This window comes from Lycorma delicatula, chromosome 3 (genome assembly GCF_047948215.1).
Source record: "Lycorma delicatula isolate Av1 chromosome 3, ASM4794821v1, whole genome shotgun sequence".
Classification (NCBI taxonomy): domain Eukaryota; kingdom Metazoa; phylum Arthropoda; class Insecta; order Hemiptera; family Fulgoridae; genus Lycorma; species Lycorma delicatula.
Window position 1 is genome coordinate 16265389 of NC_134457.1, and position 21250 is coordinate 16286638.

At 31.1% G+C, this 21250-nt stretch overlaps 1 protein-coding gene across 1 annotated transcript; it reads right to left on the reverse strand.

The window, feature by feature from the left end:
* Positions 1 to 5510: 5510 nt before the first annotated feature.
* On the reverse strand, positions 5511 to 19132 carry LOC142320808 (high affinity cAMP-specific and IBMX-insensitive 3',5'-cyclic phosphodiesterase 8A-like). Its single transcript, XM_075358788.1, has 3 exons — positions 19004 to 19132; positions 17851 to 17980; positions 5511 to 5668 (listed from the first exon to the last, which is right to left on the reverse strand). The coding sequence occupies exons 1-3, from the start codon at positions 19130 to 19132 to the stop codon at positions 5511 to 5513; spliced, it is 417 nt and encodes a 138-aa protein (XP_075214903.1).
* Between the last annotated feature and the right edge of the window lie 2118 nt (positions 19133 to 21250).

Genomic DNA, 21250 nt, shown 5'->3' on the forward strand with positions numbered 1-21250 from the left:
ATTCAACATGGTGGTATAAACAATTTGAAACCACTGGCTGTATTTGTAAAGGAAAAGACTACAAGATGATCGAGTGTGTCCAAAGACAATCTTGAACATGTAAGAAAGTCTTCTGTGCGTAAACTTAGGAAATCTATTAGGAAGGCTAGTTGTGGATTAACAAATCCAATGATGTATGTGTGGAGAGTTTTAAGGAAATGCTTACAACTGCATCCGTATTGTTTACAGCTGTTACAAGCTCTAAGCCTACAAACTATGGTTTGCGTGCTAGCTTCACAAATGAAATGATGTACTATGACAATGAAGATTTTCTTTATTGTGTCATATACAGTGATGAATTAACATTTTATGTTAATGGAAACGTAAAAACACTCATAAATTTGTGTATCTGGAGATCAGAAAATCCTCACGAAATACTGTAGTGTGAATGAGACTTCCCAAAACTGAATGTTTTTTGTGCTGTATCCCAATGGCAAGTTTACACTCGCTGTCAGAGTTCTTTTTCACAGAAACAAGTTCTCTGGAATGGACTGTCTTGATACGTTACAACTATGGCTCTTTCTTCAACCGAAATATGAACCAATATACTAAGAGATAAAATAAATTCAACAAATTTAAATTAAATTAAATTTTTCATATTATTAGCTAGCTCTATATTACTTTCACTATATTATAAATTAATAAGGCTGTCAGACAATGAAAAGGAAATAAGTTATGATTATAACTGAGTTGTAAACTAAAAATTGAGCTGAAAAGGATAAATTGTAATTTGTATATTGTAACCAATTTAGACAATCACCTGTCAGTAATTTGATGAAGAGAAAAGAAAATGTATATTTGAAATACTTCCAAAAGCGGGAGTGGTGAATTACACTAGTAAATAACAAAAATATTATTGTGAATTAATGAATGAGATATTATACATTATTAATCTGACTGAATGTTAAATTCAATTTTACTTATTCAGCATTCTGAGTTCTTAATTCTGACAAAACAAAGATTTGCTTTTAACTCAGCTATCTAGGACAGATGAAGCTGGATTACTTTTTTAGAGTTCTGCCTGATATATAATTTCAGGTCTTATATATTTTCTAGTTTATTCTAATCCTACAAGTTCATTTAAAGCAAACTCCATATCCCAAATCTTTCTTATTTATTGCTGCTTGTCATTTGTTTTTTCAAACATTATAATAAAAAAAAATAAATAAATATAAAAATAACTTTATTATGGTCTGAACATAATAATTTTATGCTTAAAAAATATTTTTTGTTTTTTTGAAAATCTTTAATTCTACAAATTTTTATATTAACTGGTAGTTTAGCTAGTCTGCAACCTCTTAAGCTGCTTTAGTCTAGATAAACAAGGTTTTATAGCAATACAGTAATAGACAGATCCTGGATAAAATGATAAACTATATCCTTCATAGCCTGACTGTTCTGTAATAATGAAGGGTATATTTCACATAAATGCAAACTGCCAAACAACAAACTGGCTTTTTTGTAATTGCTAAAGTTAAATATTGTTGAATAAATATATAGTGCATCCTGTTGGCATTTAGTAGATAATAACCATTTTGATCAATGTTTATTAAAATAAATAAAAATAATAATATTTATCATGCACTATATTTTGATTAAAATTTGGGAAATATTTATTTGCACCTTACATTTTTTACTAAAGAGTACTATATTAAACATTATTTTGTAATTTACAGTGCTGTAAATACTAATTTAGAGTGAACATTTATTTTCTCTCAAACATAAAATATTCCAAGTATTAAATGCATTTATATTATTAAGTAAAAGGGTTATGTACTAAAATATATAGTAACAAGCATTGTTATCATGTTAACACAATAGTGTGTAGGGATACAGATTGTTCTATATTATAATGAAAACATGGTACTACTAAGATTGTCATAAGAACAGAGTAATTCTTTATCCTTACCTACAGCATTTACTAAACAAATTGGTATAATACTTACTATTTACTAAACTAACATGTGTTCTCTTAAATATATAACAAATTTTCAAAATTAAAGCAGGAAAGCTTTTTCGTAAATATAAAAAATGTTTCTTAACTGATTACATATCTTCATAAAAAGATAAACCATGTAAAGAGTCTGACAGTTTTTGTGTAAGTTCAGGGTAATATGTGACTTATGGATCTTACTCAGATGTATTGAAACAGGTTTTCAGATTGTGAAGTAAGCAGAACTAAATATTGGTTCTATTAATAATAGCATATAAAAAACCATTAAAAGGTAACATCTAGATTTAAGCCTATGTTTAACAGTATTATGAAACAAGTGATAAGTGTCAGTACTAAATCAAAAGCCCAATTACAGTATAATTGTATTTAAATTACAGTGTATACAACAGGAAATTAAAAAATACATTTTGTAAGTCTTAAGTTTTTTAATGTTTATTATTTATCATTGAAGGTTGAGCCATCTTATTTAAAACATAATTCTCAAAAATAATATTAAAATATGTTTTAAGAATTTTAAGAACCTTTAACTCCATCTTCAATCTTCTAAAGTTTGACATATTGGTTCTACAATACATAATACATAGTACATACAACCATACATAGCGCAAACTTAGAGGTGTATATGGAATTAACAGTATTCTATTCTCCAATTTCTAAACCTCATCCAGTTAGCATGTTTATTTTGTTAGCCACGTGGGGATTCCGGGTAATGAACATGCAGACTCCGCTGCTAAAGACACATGTGGTCAACCATCCTTCACTACCCGTGTTACTACATCAGACTTTATTAACTGTGTAAAACTCACTCTTTACGCAAAGTGGCAAGATGACTGGATGGATAGACAGATAACAAACTCCGGCAAATTAAAGGTTGTGTGTTGCCATGGGATTCCTCATACAGGTAAATTTGTTGGGAGGAAGTGGTCCTCTCCTGACTGCAGATAGGACATACGAGAGCTACTCACCGGTATCTGATGTTAGCAGTAAATATACAGATATGCATACAATAAAACTGCCGTTTGCAGCCTTGCGTCAAAAATTTAAATTTGCCAGGAATTTTCATCAAATCTTGGGCAATAATAAAGAAGTTTTGGCCCACGTGTTTTTTGTTTCTCCAGGGGGCTAATATTTTACATTATAGTGTTTTTAGATTTTTTTAATGTAATTCCATGTTTTTTTGTCTTAACATTTTAGTTTAAGTTTTTTGTCTTTTCTTTGTTTTTAATAATTTAGTTTGTTCTGTTTTTAATTTTTTACTTTTTTGTTTTTGTTTTTATTTTTTTGTGGTTTTTGTTATTCTATTAGGCTTTATATATGTATTTCCTGTTCTATTTTCTGGGAGTTTTTATTTAATTTTTAATTGTAAATTTTTAACTTTAGTTTCTAACCTCATATATTGTATTTGGGTGATGATAACGCTGAAGCATTTTTTGCTCAGAAAAAAGCTACACAAAAAAAATATTTATTTTGTTACTGAGATGCACAATATGATCCCTACTGTCTTACCTGGCTATTGGTTAAGTGAAAATTTTTGATATGACAGTTTGACTACTTAGCTAATAAAAATGCTTTCTTTTTAATATAAAAGGACAACAAAGGCATAAATTTGTAAATAACAAATTAATTCCATTGTAACTGAAAAAAATAAATAAGTCCACTTTACTGATAAGACAAAAGTCAGTCAAATTTAAAATATCCTCGTCAGAGTAAATTTATTTAATTTTATCTAATCACAAAGTGATTTGATTTGGTTTATCTGTAAATTTTGTCAATCTACATAGATTTATCTGCACATGTTTGAATAAGTGCTCATATTTATTTATCTTATATATTTGTAGCTTTCAGTTTAGTCTTTAGATGAAACAACCCATGAATCTCTACACATACATGGCTACAATAAATGAATGAATTTTTGTTCAAAACACAGTTTTACAGTCTCATTGTTTGATATGGAGATGTTATATAATAAGCAGAATACTGCCATGTATTGTGCTCCCTCTTTAGATGTTATTGTTTTTTTAGTTTTTCCAGCACAGAATTAATAATAATTCACATTAAATATTTAAAACCTGAGAAAGTAAAAAAAAAAAAAAAAAAATATCCGATCAACACCAGAGATGTCATACTACGAAAGAGTGAAGCCAATAAATTCATTAAAAAAAAAAAAACAACAAACAATTATTAGATGTACACTTATTTAAAAATAATTTAAATGACTTATTGGAAACATAACCCAGATTTACCACTCCAATAGCTAACTGTTAGTAACTGATACTTATGATGATAATGAAAATCAAAATGAAACAAAATTAATCTTTGATAGATAAGAGATTTATTTTGCTGTATTTATAATAATTTTTTTTTCTGGTAAATTATTCCTGAAAATGATTCTAATTAAAACCTATTTTCAAAGGCAAATGGGAAATTCCAAATGATTTGCAATATGAAGACATTTATTGATTGTTTTAATAGTGAAAACTTAGTTGAAGGATGCATTACAAAGATTTATTCATTATGTAAAGCTTATTTTAGAGAAAAATGGAAAAGAAATATAATTAATGAAATTAAAATTACATGATCAATTTAGGAAATTCAATTTTATTTATTAAGTAGAAATTACAGGAGGAAACATTTGCATACTACTTATGGAGTTTCCAGAGCAATAAATGTGCCCAAAAAACATGAAAAACGGATACTTTTAAAGAGAATAGTATCTAAAACATCCAATTTCCAGAAAACTTCAGAAAAGGTTGACGGAAATAAAGTCACAGTAATTCTAGTATAGTCTCAGTGTTTACTACATCTTATTCAATTTAAACATCATTAAGGAGTATGGGCTAATATAAATAACTTTATTACTGAAGTTCTTTTATCAAAAAGAAATTGTTTTTCCCAGAATACAACAGCACATAAACAACTTTAAAAGTTAATGGCTTTTATAATATGAGTCATGTTCAACATCAGAATATGTTTTTTTGTTGCAAGACATTTATAATATTAATCTACTAAATACAATCAAAATAGTATATTAAAAAAAAATTTTTTTAAATTATAAGAGAATAAATTATGGTTGGTAACTTAATATTTATAATGTAGCACAAAGTTTCATTTTTAATATATTTCAGACACTTTTTGAAAAAATAAAAATAAAAATAGCTGAATAATTATTTTAAAAAATATTTCTTATTAAAAAGGAAAGAAAGTGAATATTAAAACACTAAATTTACAGAGCACATAGACCAGACATTTTGCTCTACATTTAACAACTATAGGTTGAATTAAATAAAATTACAAATAGAAACTAAAACAAAAATAATTATGGATTACAATATATTATCTTTTATACTCTTATATTATACACATTCATTAATATTATATAATAATATTGTTACAAACATTAATAAAATCTGACAACATATAATAAACAACAAACAAATATATAACACACTTTGTTAACAAATATTAACACTTAACTTTAAGTGTTAAATTTTGTTAACATGTAAAAATATGGTAATAATTAACTATTACTGTTCTTCTCAGGAATGTTTGGGAGGATAGTTGTATTGGAAGGGCTGCTTATTTTATCTATACTTGTACAACCTCGCTCTTCCATATCCTTCCAATACTGATAATTGTTCCTTACATTATAAAGTAATTCCGGCATATCAATAAATACTGAAAAAACCAACAAAATTAACTTAATTTTAACCTTAAAACTAACCAACAATTATGAATTTTAAATAACCAACCAAACTAACCTTAAATAAGGAAGAGGTGCTCATGTGTTTTTTTATGTTCATGTTTGACCAAACAAACAAATTTCAACGATTCTTTTTCTATTAAAAAAAATTAGATATTATTTAACTTAGTTGGAATACTTATAGTTAGCGTAAAAAGAAACATACATATCCCCTGTACTCCAGTCACCCTAGTTCATAGTCAGTAATCATCTCTTTATATTATTTCTCTGTGTTCCTTTGCTTATTTTTATCAAGATATAATTTAGGAGTGTCGTTATTTCTGTAAATGACTTTTTTCACATGACCTACTTCTTTGTTGGTGTGTACGTTAAAAATTAAAATAAACTTAAAAGAGCACAATCAACTTAAAATTACTATACTAAAAATTAAAAAAATAATATTCTATTACAGTTAGGCTGAAATAAGTTAAGGGTAATTAAGTTTTTTTAGTGTTGAATTCAATAAATCAAAATTTACAGAATAATGAAAAAACTATTTCTCACATATTTTTAAAAATTTAAGATTATTTTTTAAAATTTATTTTATTAAAAACACAAATTATATCAGATATAACAACAGTAGTTAACAGAAATTCTTTAAAAAAATAATTTATTGATAAATATTACTATATTTTTGTGTTCCCTTATTTGCTGGTTAAACTGTACACTATTAAAAATTTTAATATCCATTTGGGCAATTGGTATGTTCAAATGAAAAACTGTGTCAGCTTATACACTAAATATAGGCTTGAGATCATATAAAAGGATTAACTGCACATCATCAATTGTTTATATATTAAAATATACCATTGAAAATGTCTATATGATTGTAAGGAAATACTGCTGACTGCTAGGGGATTACATATTAACATTTTAATAATATATATAGACTGTAAAGTCATCGTGTAAGTCAACCAGCAGGTATAGAGTAGACACCAAAATTTAATGTTGTGTTTTAGTTACTAACAAGTTAAATATTTTCTTTACTGGACCTTTTAGTTACTTTATATCTTGCAGTGTTAGTTTAAATCAGAATAATTCTGATGTTATGTTTGAATATTTTATGCATATGCAGATTAAATTTCTAATTATTTTATTTTTCATTTTGTGTGTCAATGTCTATCATAATTGTCATGCTAATGAAACTATTATTTTTTGAATAAAGTGGTTTTAAAGATTCTTAGTATCTAACTCAGGGCCTTTGTGTCACAAGGTTAGTTTGTTTTTGGTAACTCTGTGCATTACTGATGATTTATGATTTTTTTAACATTTGAGCAAATTTTTTCAACTGAAGTAGAAATATATTTTATTTTACTCAAATTTTTACAATGTAGATATTTTTATTAATTTTAAAGGGCAAGGTAAAAAAGAATAAATGATCAATACAACAAAAATATATTTTATATCAGTTTGTAATACTAATGAATATTAGAATTTTAGTTATAATAATCTATATGAAATTATTATTTTAATTGTGCATTACACAAAATTTAAATTACAGTAAAATCTCCTTATTCGCAGGGTTAGAGACTAAAAATGCCGCGAATATAGAACGGAACTAATACTCGTTTAAGGAAGAATAGTTAGGTTGTATGTAAAATGAAAAATATCATGGGTACTTACTTAGGGCGATGTTATTGATGAAATGGAGACGGCATCATTCATTTATAAGTACTGGTTTAGTACAATACATAGGTACACTACACAAAAAAATATTTAACAAAATTCAGTATATTTCCTAATTTACTCGTAAGTACTTACTGAACTGTCTGATTTAAAAACTCACTACAGTACGTACAGTATTAGAAAAATGTATTACATGTTCAAATCGTATCAAAAGTCAAGAAAACAGCGCAACAGTACTACGTACACTAAAACTAAAATTACTGTAAATTTACAAAATTAACCTACAGTATTTTGGATTGCATTTATAAAAATTTGTTAATTTTTCCTTGTCTCGCTCTTGTTTCTAAATCCGTGTGAAGTTCTGTGTATTCTTGTAGGCATCTTCAATTTTGCGCTTAAAGATTAAGCTTATATTCAAAGGTAGATCAGCATCTATAAAAAACTGGATAAGATCATGGGATAATTTAATGCCTTCAGAAAGCGTTTTGAACTGTTTTCCAGGGATCATATCTTCTACCTCCAAATGTTCATACTGTACCTGCGCCATTAAATCTTTTAATATTTTTATTTTTTAATGTCACTACATAATTTACGTACGTGAATACGGAAAATTCTAGTCGCGAATATAGAGAAGACATCGCAAAATATTGCACCGCGAATAACGAATTCCTGAACAAGAAGATTTCACTGTAAATGTGCGTTTTAATATTTTAGTATTGGTAGTACAAAATTTCTTTAATAAAATAATAATTGATAACTAATTTAATGAATAATATGTAAATAATTAATAAAATAATGGGTACTTTGTCGGAAAATGCCCACTACCAAAAATCAGATATTTTTTTAATCGATACAAAATAACATATACTATAATTATTAGGTAAAATTAAGCAGTAGAAATAATGCTAAAATGATAAAGGTCAAGGACGAAGAGACCAGTTTCTTATTGGTTGACACCATTTGTTTATCTTTGTTGATAATTATGTTTGTAAAAAATTATAAATTTATAATAAATAAAAAATTATAAATGTAATCTTTTTTTCCTATTCAGCCAGTGGGAATTACCGTTCAGGTATTACTTCGGAGGTTGAATGAGGATGATATGTATGAATGCAAATGAAGTGTAGTCTTGTAAAGTCTCAGTTTGACCATTCCTGAAATGTGTGGTTAATTGAAACCCAACCACCAAAGAACACCAGTATCCACAATCTAGTATTCAAATTCATATAAAAGTAGCCTTTCTGAGGACTTGGACGCTGGAACTCTCGACTTCCAAATCAGTTGATTTGGGAAGACGCGTTCACCACATGACCAACCCGGTGGGTTTATAAATGTAATCTAACCAAACTTAACCTACGCTCGCTTCGCACACTAGTCAAGGTTAGCGAGCGTAGGTTAAGTCTGGTTAAATTATATTTATAATTTTATTTATTTATTTTCTAATTTCAATATAGCATTTCAGTGGTGCCATCTAAGAACTAACTACAGAAGCTAAGGGGTTATTTTTTTCTTACAAATGAGTTCAATACCAGAACTTGGCTTAGGTATGTATAAAACTAACATTGTGTATTTAGATGTGCAAAAAATATACATTTTTCTATTTTTGGCAGATACAGTAGTTATGGAGCCACAAACCTTTTCATCACTTGTTGAAATTATTGGCAGTAAAAAAAGGTAATTGAGTTTTTGCAAACAAAGAAAATTTTACATGAAACAAAAGTTTCATATAAAATTAAAAAAAAAACATAATATGAAATTACAATTTACTGCAAAGAGAATTCGATGGTTGTGTAATAAACTAAGCTGCCATCAGGAAATTTCCTTATTAAAAGATACATGGCTAGAGGATACTCATTTGTCTTTGGAAAATACTGTTTATTTATTGTTGGGTTAATGACCTACAGAAAATAGGAGGAGAAGGCAATGACTGTCAAGATGAATCCCCAATTTTTCCAAGCAAAAGTATAATTAAGGAAGAGTTCTGCCAAATCAATGGATTTTCGGAGGTATATGCAGAGAGACAAGAGAGTGCTTCATGTTTGCTGTACCGAATTGGAAAAAAAAATATTTTGCTTGATATCATTAAGACTTGCATGTAAAAGGTTCTTTAATTATATCCGACAAGTGGAAATCTTATGAAGATATTCCCAAATTAGATGGCTATAACTTTCAACATCTTACAATAAATCATTCAGAGTATTTCGTGGATCTTGAGATCGGAGTACACACACAAAATATTGAAAATTTATGATTGTGTTTCAAACAACGTAACAAAAAAGAAAAGGGCACCTAGAGAACTAATGGATTCTTATATTTGTGAATCTTATGATGCCACAGATATAGGGATGAAGAAGATTTATTTGAATTAATGCTCTCTCTTTTTCCTGTTTAGCCTCCGGGAATTACCGTTCAGGTATTACTTCAGAGGATGAATAAGGATGATATGTATGAGTGCAAATGAAGTGTAATTTTGTACAGTCTGAGTTCGACCATTCCTGATTAATGTGCACATTAATTTGAATTAATGCTGCAACACATCAGTGAATTTTATAAATAAATCATTCAATTGTTATTGTATTTTGTAAATTCTGTATTGCAATCACGTATAATAACAGTAGGTCTGAAAAGTTCCCGAACTAAATTTCTGTAGTCGATACAAGTAGCCATCTCTCGGGCAACCAAAGTATGTAGAGTATGATGTCTGTACTACAACATACATAGTGGAGATGGTTTAAAGATGGTAGAGAATCGTTGAACGAACAAAGCGGGAGGCCGTCAACAGCTGTTCACGACGAAAACGATGCGAAAGTGCGCGCGCTCCTGGTCGAACAACTTCATCTTACCCTTCTGGCCATAGCAGAAGAGCTAAACATCGGTAAAGACAGGGTACGTACAATTGTAACAGAAAAATTGAACCACCTAAAGGTGTGCTTTCGTTTCGTTCCACACTTCTTGACCGAAGACAAAAACAGGTGCGTGTATCTTGCACTTAAGACTTTGTTGAAACTGCCGACAGCGACCCGAATTTATTGCAAAGAATTGTAACTGGGGATGAAAGCTGGTGTTTCATGTATGATTCCCAAACAAAAAGTCATTCCGCTGCTCGGTTGAATCCTGGAACACAAAGACCTACAAAAGTCAGGCAGCAAAAATCTAGAATGAAAACGATGTTGATTGGATTCTTTACTCAAAGGGCCTGATTCATCATGAATTTGTCCCAACTGGTCAAACTGTGAATTTTAAATTCTATTTGGAAATAATGAAACGCTGATGCGTCGCATTCATCGAATCCAGCTCGAGTACCGTGATCCGGGCAGTTAAACTCTTTTGCATACAATGCCCCCGGCACACTTGGGAACAGTTTTAACATGTTACTATGCCGTAAATCAAATCACCACCGTCATATCCCACTTGTCCTATTCACCCGACTTGGCTCTAGCAGATCATTTTCTGTTCCCAAAACTCAAATTGAAGATGAAAGGCCGCTTTTTCGAATACATTCCAGCCATCCAAAGGGCTTGCACCCAGCATTTGAAGGCAAACCCACAAAGTGATTTCAACAGAGCATTTGACGAGCTCTACCAGGGCTGAACAAGTGTATAACCAGAGAAGGATTCTAGAGGGCTGATGTGAGTAAATTCATTTATCTTTAAATCTGTATTTTTATTTAATTTAGTTCGGGAACTTTTCAGACATACTGTGTATGTCTGAAAAGTACATTAAAAAGTGTTTAATAATTATTCCAATTTTGTGCTACATTACCATTATATAGTATTTTATATATCATTAATAATAAATATTGTATTAAAAAGTATCTTTTATGTATTTATCACTTATCCTTCATTTCTCCTGGTTAATTTTACTTAATAATTATAGTATATGTTATTTTGTATCATTAAAAAAAAATATCTTATTTTTGGTGGTGGATATTTTCCAAAAAAGTACCAAATAATGAATAAAGGACACATTAACAGAAATAAATAATTAAAATTATATAATAGTTAAAAAAATATGTATAAAAAGAGTATAGTTTGTTAAGTACTGTCATAAATTAAACAATAATAAAATAAAATGGTCCGATAAATGGTATAAAATGATGATGGATAAAGGGGATTTTCAGAATGATTTTAGTGGAGTAATTTTTTTTTTTTTTTTTTTTTTTAGGGTGAAAAACGAGCGGTCGTTATCATCGCCCGGAAAATAAATAAATAAATAAAAATAAAAGTAATTAAAACTTAAAACTACTATCACAGTAAGCAAAATCCGGAATGGGTGTAAAAGGCCCATTCTCGGATAACAAAAACACTAACATGTAACTTAAAACTACGTTAAAAACTATCATATTAAAACTAAATAAAACTTAAAACTAAAAAAGAGATAAAACTTACAACTAGTATCACAAAAATCTTACAACTAATATCACAGACGAATTTAAAAAACATATAAAAAAAAACAACAAAATATGAATATATATATATATATATAAAACAAAATTCCGATAGGGAGTGTAAAAGGCTCGCTACTCGGATAACAAAAACAATACATAGGACTAGAGTAATTAAATTTTTTGTATTAACCCTATACTACGCAAAAACAGAAACATCCGGTTTAAAACCTCTTTATCTTTACACAAGATACCACGGATGTTTCTGGGTAGTTTAAATTTACGACGCAATGCCGCATAACATACGCAGTCCACGAGTATGTGGCGCACAGTCACGCGGCAGTTGCATCTTGCGCATAGAGGTGGTTGTCCTCTTGTAAACAGGTACACGTGTGTGACCCTCGTGTGTCCTATCCGCAATCGACAGATAACTACTTCCTCACGCCAGGGTTTTCTGTATGAGGAGTTCCATGGTAACACAGAATCTTTAATCTGACGGAGTTTATTATCAACGGTAGCCGCCCAATCACCTTGCCACCTTGTTCTTAATAATTGTTTTACATAGTTAATGAAATCAGAAGTAGCAACTCGGGTGGTGAAAGGAGGCTGGTTACATGCTTCTTTGGCAGCGGAATCTGCATGTTCATTACCTGGAATCCCTACGTGGCTAGGGACCCAGCAAAAACTTAATTCTGTGTTGCGATTATTCAACTCAGCGATTGTGTTGTAAATTTCAATGACGATAGGATGTTTGGAATAAAAGTTTTTTAAGGCTTGGAGAGCACTACACGAGTCACTGCAAATAAGAATTTTTCTATATTTAGGGTTAATGATGTTTAGAGCCTTATTTATAGCGTATAGTTCAGCGGTAAACACACTCGTAATACGGGTAGACCAAACATATAAGTTCTCTCATTGACAACAAATGCATACCCAACTGTATCGTTTTGTTTCGATCCATCAGTGTATACAACCGCATCTGGTTTCATCTTGGAGAGAACACACTGAAACATTTGCTGAAAGACAATAGATGGTGTTGATTGTTTATTGTATGTAGTCAGGTCATAATTAAAATTTATTAAGGTTTATTCTCCATGGAGGATATGAGCAAGGATACATAGGAAAGAATGAGTGTGTCAACATTTATATGCTGCAGCAGACGCCAGGTACGGACACCTACAGGTGCAGTACGACGTGGATGATCCTCATATTTTCCTAGATTAGGATTTCTAAAGACCGAGTCAAGAGCCGGGTGATTCGGCTGTCCTCTGAGATGAGCAAAATAAGATAATAAAAGCTGGTCTCGTCTATCCCAAAGTGATGGTTCACCACAGTCTACAAGTAAGCTTGCGACAGGACTTGATCTAAACGCGCCTGTGGCAAGCCGAAGGAAAGCATGATGTACACTATCCAGCATTTTAAGCACGAATTGACGAGCTGAAGAGTAGGCGACACAACCATAATCTAAACGGGAGCGAACAAAGGAATAGTAAATACGTATCATACATGACCTATCGGCTCCCCAGTTGGTGTTAGTAAGGACTCGCATCATATCTAGAAGTTTGGAACATTTTGTTTTCAATTCTTTTAAATGTTTGACCCAAGTAAAACGGCTCTCAAAAAATAAACCTAAAAACTTGACGTAAGTAGAGATAGTAATAGTCTCACCGTTCAGAAATATTTGCGGAATAGAAGGGTTTCGTAGCCGAGAAAAAACTACACATTTTGTTTTTTCGGATGAAAATGTGAAACCAGTAATCCTGGACCAAGCTTCAAGGTGAGATATAGTGTTCTGCAGTAGTCTCGCTGCTGTAGGTGTTGAACGGCTTGCAATATAGATAGCAAAGTCGTCAGCAAATAGAGAACATGAGACAGGAGCCTGCACACATTTGGTAATATCGTTTATGGCTACAGAAAATAAGGTGGCACTTAATACACTATCTTGTAACGTTGAAAATCGTTATTATATGATGAGGTGAGAGACACCGAGCGGAAAGATTTTGCTAGACTATTTGCCACTTCCGAGGATAATGAAAGGAGTTCTCGTTCATCAAGAAGACCAAGAATAGATTGTTTCGGTGATCCGAAAATTGCACGAATTTTCTTCCTTACAGTAGACGTGGGAGTAGTGCGTGAGATAGTGCTCACGTATTTCGTCCATGAATTCCTCTTAGCGTCCAAGAATACTCGACGGCACACCGCTCTAGCCCTGCGGTATAAATTTAGATGTTCTGTTGTAGGCCTACGATTAAATTTTCGTAGTGCCTGTCGTCGATTCCTAATAGCATATTTGCAATCATCGTTCCACCATGGAACGAAAGGACGTCTAGGGTTACCCGATGTTTGTGGGATATATCTGTTGGCATTCTCAAGTATCATGGACGTAAAAGAAGAATATTGGTCGAGGATGTTCGCTTCATCGTCATACTGAGATTGGAATGCTTTATGGTATCCGTTCCAATCTGCCTTTTCAACAATCCATCTCCGTGGCCTTCTTTTAATCTCGCAGTCTACACCGAAACCAATAATAATTTGTCTATGATCACTGCCGTGAAAGTCATCACAAACAGACCAATTAAAATGAGGGAGCACATTCGGTGAGCATATGGAGAGATCAAGGTTAGATACAGTACCAGTTGATAAGGACATGAATGTAGGTGATCCATCATTCAGTAGGCAAAGGTCAAAGTCTTGTCTCAATCTGTTTATCATATTTCCTCGTGGAGGAAATATGATAGTGGAGCAGAAGGTTGAGCCCCAGGAAATATGATGGGCATTGAAGTCTCCTACTATTAACGATGGAGATGGTATTTGCGTGAGGAGATTTGAGACATCTAAAGCACTGAACTCAGTGTTCGGTGAGAGATACAGATTGCAGATATGCAATTTTAAGGGAATAGAGACCTTTACTGCAATAGCAGGAATGACAGTGGTTAGTTGAATTCTTGTAGCAGACACCCCATTCTTCATGAAAATCGCTACTCCACCACTCTCCCTACTGTCTACTAGGCAGTCGTATCTCTCACAGAAGTATCCTCTGAGTGTAATTGGGTCATGTTGTAGAAGGTGAGTTTCTTGGAAACACATGATTAGTGGATCATGTGCGTGCGCTAGTACTCTGATATCTTCAATGCGGGACCGAATACTTCTAACATTCCACTGAATAATGTTCATAAGTGTAAAAAAATAAATAAAAAAAAAAAGTTTCAGAAATTATATAAAAATTAGTTTTAGGTGATTCGGTTTTTCTTTTTTGTATTTTTTTATTTTAAAGAACTCCGATGCCCTAGGGTCGGGTGGTTCTTCAACCATAACCTCCAGTAAATGAGGTGATGGTGGAGGAGATTTATTTGAATGGGTTGCTGCAGTTAACATCCCAGAGGTGGTGGTTATGTGGGTTCCCTTTACGGGGAGCTTATTAGGTGGCTTACTGCCAGCTGTGATAGTCGCTACTCGTGCTGGAACGACTTTGGGAGCAAGAACTTTCGTGTGTATCACACTGTTGGATTCACTAACTGCGACGAAAGACGTTTTCTTCATCTTTGTCAGCTCTGAGATAGTGGCTGTAAGTGAAGCTACTTGATCAGAAAGCATCTGAACAAGTTTTTTAAGCTCATTGCAGGATCCGCATTGCTGATTATTAACATTTGTAGGAATTTGTTTAGATGTAGCGGTGGCAAAAGATACATCTGGTTTAACCAGGTTCCGTGAATTATTTAACTTTTTGTATTCTCTTCGTGCGGCCGGGAAAGATAGCTTTTGCTCCGTACAGATTTTGAGAATTGCCTTTTCTTCTTTAAAGATTGGGCAATCTCGGGAGCGGGCTGTGAGTGTGGACTGCAGTTTGCACATTTTTCAGTTTCTTCGCAGTTAGTGTCATTGTGACCTTCTTTAGCACATCGAGCACAGATCTCAGTTTTTGTACAAGATGTTGTAGTGTGACCAAAATCTTGGCATTTGAAACATCGCCGTGGGTTGGGTATGGATGGTCGTACCCGAACCGAGAGGTAACCCACTTTAATCTTTTCTGGTGGAACAGGGAGATTAAATGTTAATATAAGAGACGGTGTCGGTTCTTCTGTTCCGTTCTGCCGTTTCATAATACGTTTCACTTCAACAACATCTTGGTGGCAAAGCTCGTCAACTATTTCATTGATATGTATATCTAAAAGGTCTCGACAAAAAATTACACCCCTGCTCGTATTTAAAGTTTTGTGGTTTTCAGCACTTATATTTATACCACCCATATTACGGAGACGTAAGATTGATCGACTCTGTTCGTCGTTGAATGTTTCAACCAGAATCGATCCATCGCGTAATTTCCTGATGTTCTTCGGGGAACCACTTGCACCTGTTACAGTTTTATTTATTAGGAAAGGTGAAACCTTTTGGAGGGAGCCACCTTCCTGACTATTTCCGAGAACAACGAATCGAATATTTTTAGTATTCAAGTCTAAAGATTTGTAGTTCTCTTCCATAGCACTTTTATCCTCGTCAGACAAAGCTGATCGAGGTCTCTTCGCAAGACTTAATTTGGTGGTTTTTTCAGATGGACCACCAACCATATTGGGATTTAATATAGGATCAGAAATTTTGGTCCCACGAGTACCGGCGAAAAATGGACCATTCCAGCAGAGCGCACGCGTACTGGAGCTAGAGCTAAGTACAACTGGGTTCGCCCTGGTGCCCAGAGGACATCGTTCAAGACTCACTACGTAGAGCCATTCACCCATTGGCACGATTTGTTCCCACCTTGGGTTACAGTTGCATTTCGTAAGATGTCGCAACACCACCGAGTGTTAATGTAAGAAATATCAGTGTAGGATGTTGTGTAATTTTGTGAGTGTGTATGTTGTAATTTATGTAGTGTTTTTGGTGTAGTATATGTGTATAATGTAAAGTGTTCTGCAGCTCACTGTATAATGAGAAGAATAGCTGCAGAGGCTAGGCCCGTGGGGACGCCAACCCCCAAAGTCTTAAAGAATAAGACTCCCCGTCGGGGTAGTGGGGTAATGAGTAAATATATAAGTAAGGGGATTTCAACAATTTTGAAGGAAAAATGAAATGTAGATGAGCAGGATGATTGAGGTAATGCAGAATCAGGGAGAAAAAGTACATTGTTGGGGAGAAAACAGAAATATGGTTGAAAAAACAAATTACACCAAGTAATCTGGAAAATACAATAGTCAAGATATTTAATGAAATTAATGAACAATCTACTTAAAACTTAATTTTTAAAATGACATAAACATAAAGATAGATAATATTAAAAAAGAAAACTGGGAAAAATATGAAAATTGAAAAAAATGTCTAAATTAAATAAATATTTTAAAAATTAAGATTTAAAGATCAAATAAAGAAAAAACAAATTTTTTATATGATTATAAAATAATTATTAAGATAATCATTCTTAAACATATCAATAAATGAAAACAAAATAAAATTGCAGGAAAAAAATGTAAATAAATAATAAACAGAAAATCAAGAGCAGAGGTAGCCCAAATTGACTGAGTGACAGAAATGAAATTAAATAAATTAAAAATAATAAAACAAGATAATTAATTAATAGTCAGGCAAGATAAAATAGTTAACAGAAAAGAAAACAAGGAATGTTTTTAATCTACAACATTATATAAAATAAATTTAAAAAATGAAGACTTAATTCTATAATTTTGTTTGTGTTAAATTCATAACATTACTAAATTTATATTACATCGGATAGATGAAAGCAATAAAAACCTGATGAATAAGTGTGGGCCTCACCATGAAGAATGATGCTAAAATGAAGTGGTTAAGCAATGTATGGAACAATAAAACACTAAGAAAGAGATGAGAAAAGGAATTTGATTAACACCATATTCAGCAGAAGAAAAATCTGGTTTGGGTACATATTAAAGCAATAATATCTGTTGAGAGATCTTTAGAAGGAAAGAGAAGAGAAAGGATTTGTGGATAGCAGAAAAATAAAAAAAATGGGTGTTAACATATTAGGAAGCACATAATAGAAATGGAGAAACAGAAAACAACAAAAGAAAAGTTATTTTCTCTCTACAATCTATAATTTGCTCTATTTTTTAACTGCATTATATCTAATTAAAGTTAGCTTACCATCCCATGCTTCAAACATATCATTTATGATATAATCAATAAATCCCATTTGTGACTTAGGTATTGAGCACGACTGTCTATCAAACATAGGCATCACAATAGGCAGGTTTCTGGTCTTCTCTTCATCTGTCTGTAACATATATTAATTGTACTTTACATAATCTCTAAGTCATGTAAAAAAAAGTGATGAATTGAAAATATTAAGTTGATAAAATAAAAAAAAATATTTGTGTTACTTTTTCATGGGTTACATAGGTTCCATGAACTATATTTTTTATTCAAAATTATTTTCTTATCTTAAAATACATTTCTTGAATAATCACAACTATCATTAATAATGCAAAGAATATTAAGTTTCATTAAACTTTAATTAAAATTTAATCAAGGAAACAACACTGCTTACCACTGTATGTGTTGCTGTGCTTGTGCCAAAAACAGCAATGCAAGCAGAATATAATATTTATGCAATGGAATCAACAAATATAGAAGGGGAAATATTGGTGAATACATGTATAACATTTTTTATTTTACCCACAATAATATTTGAGACCTACGGCACATTTTAGATGTGGTGAAATTAAATGAGCACATTTTTAAAGATCTTGTGCCGTAAGATTTTTTTTGGATGAGTCAGATGTACCCGTCCTAGGATGAAAATTTTTAAGGTGAAGATAATGAATGAGAAAATTGAAAAATTTACATCTTTACAAATTAAGAAAAAAAAATTGTAAAATTTACTTTAAATAAAAAATGAGTACATTGATTCATATTTCAGAAGATCAAATTTTAAAATGAATCGTGAACTAAAAATCTTTAATTAAAAAAATTATACCTTTCCATCCAAAAAGGTGAGTTGTTAAGATTTTAAATTTAAGTTTTAAAATGACTACTGGGAATTTAAAGCTATGAAACTATGTATGAATTCAATTTTTGTTAAACTCAAAGCCTTAAGACATTTACTAAGCATTATCTACTGCTGTTTTCAGAATTTTCTCTAAATAATATTGTTTGATAACAAAAAATTAATTATCATTTCTTCAACGTTTCAAAAGTAAAGCAGACCAAATATATTAGGATGATAAAGTGGTACTAAAGCAACATTAATAAGGAAATATAGTAAACTATTTTAAATAAGAATCCTGTCAGAAATAACCTGATTAAAATATTCCTCAGCAATTCGCCGTGCCCACTCAACACATAATTTTACATTACGGGTAGGATTAGAGATATCAGCACATTTAATCATCATTCTTTTTACCAAAATTGCATCGTCTGGAGACATTTCTATAAATTCCTGGTTGTCACTTGGGCTCTGAAACAAAAGAATTGGATCAAATAAGGTAAATATACCATGAAAATGTCTAAAAACAAGTATTCACCTTAAAATTATAAGCATACAGATATTAAAATGTATAATTTTAAATCAAGCCTATTTCTCTAAAATTAAATGTTACATCAAGTGACTAGGATGTAACAGTGCTTCATTATTTGTATACATTAAACAAATGCAATTTTTCCGGAGTTGAATTAAATGGACATTCAACTTCACTTTCAACCAGTAGAGAACCAAGAGCTCTATTCTCCTGCTCTATGTTTTATACACAAAGAGATTCACAAATGTGAATGTAAAAACTTTCACGATATGTTCTGTTGGTGTAAATAAAGAAAAAAATTCACATAAACATAGTTTTGGAAACGCCTCGTTAGTGAATGTCAGCTGGTGAAAGATTTTACAGTGATTTGTGTGACTTCAGTAAAATTAAGCTGTCAGCTGGTGAAAGATTTTACAGTGATTTGTGTGACTTCAGTAAAATTAAGCTACACTCAATTCTTGGGATCTAAATTAAGGGATAAATTTATTTATTTAATATGAAATATGACTGAAAAATTGAAAAAAATAAGTCACAGAACTGCAGTTTTAGTAGTTTTCAAGATATTTAGGATAACTTACATAAAAACCCAGATAAAAGAAAGGTAAACTCAAAATCGATCAATAAAAATGAAAACATTATAATAAACAAGAAAAATGAGAATGTACGAAGCACTGATTAATATTATATGTTTCTATACCAATAAACTACTTTCTTTTTGTATATTTATAAATTCTTAAAATCACTGCCAAATAAACCAAACTTTTTACAATAAAATAAAAAAATAAAAATTACATAAATACAGAGGATTAGCTATACAGATTGAGTATGGAAACCTCTCGTCAACTTTACAACCATTCCAGACAGAATACTGTAAGAATAAGGTATCAGTCAACTTTAGCTGACAAAAAATAGAATTTCAATCCCTTTTTGTGGGTTGGTCTAGGTGTTGTATTTCAAATTTATTTCAAACAGTAACATTGTGATATATCATTTTAAAGTTCTCTTTAAGACAAGAAAAATGTTATAATTAAAAAGTTGGTATAATGTCTGGAACCAAAATGGTGACAACAGTTTAAAGTTTGGATTTTGAAAATTACTAAATTTAATATGTTCAAATAATAAAATTATACAAAAAGAAATTAAATTACATCTAATCTAATTAAAATTAATTTTAAAAGGTAAATTTTTATTTTAAAAGATAAAAAAAATTTATTTTTGTTCCTCTTTAATGAGTAAATAAATAAAAATATTGTCATGTAATCATGCTGATCATGATGGTTTCTTGCCATTGTTACAAAAATGAAGCTTCATTGTTGTGTAATATTGCATTTAGTGTGTTTCATTACTACACTTTTAGTTTCTTAAGAGAATTTATTGTGATCGATTGGCTAATTGATTTTTTTTTTATTTTACCATATTTGTAAACCACTTTCATTAGTTATAATTTTTTTACCTTTTTGTAATTGTTTTTTTACTGAATTAATTTTTTCTGTGCTACCTGTTAATATTATTATCAACATGTTACTTAATGAACAGAAGAGGGTCACACTTTTAATGATGAGGGGCTTTGGTGATAGGTTGTATAAGGAAGTTGTGAATTTTTCAATGCAACATTTAGTAATTGTAACTCTATTTCAAAAGGTACAATGCCAAAAACCATCAAATGATTTAAAGAAACAGAGAGCATTAATAGCGGAAAACCAGGGAGGCCTAAATCTACCATAAATAATAACTCGTTAAGAGATTATGCAAGAATTTACTGAGAATCCTCATTCCTCAACTCAAACAGCAGCACAAGAATATAATATTAGCCAGAGTTCAGCAATTTGAACATTAAGAATTGAAAATTTCAAACCCTTCAAAATTTGTCTGGTTCAAGAACTTAATGAAGATGACTACAATCAAACACTTGAGTTCTGAAAATATGATGAACAATATTTATGCAGATCCTAATTTAACAAACAACATAATCTTTAGGCAGAAAGGCTCCTGGAATAGACGGAATAGCTGTAGAATTACTGCGCAGT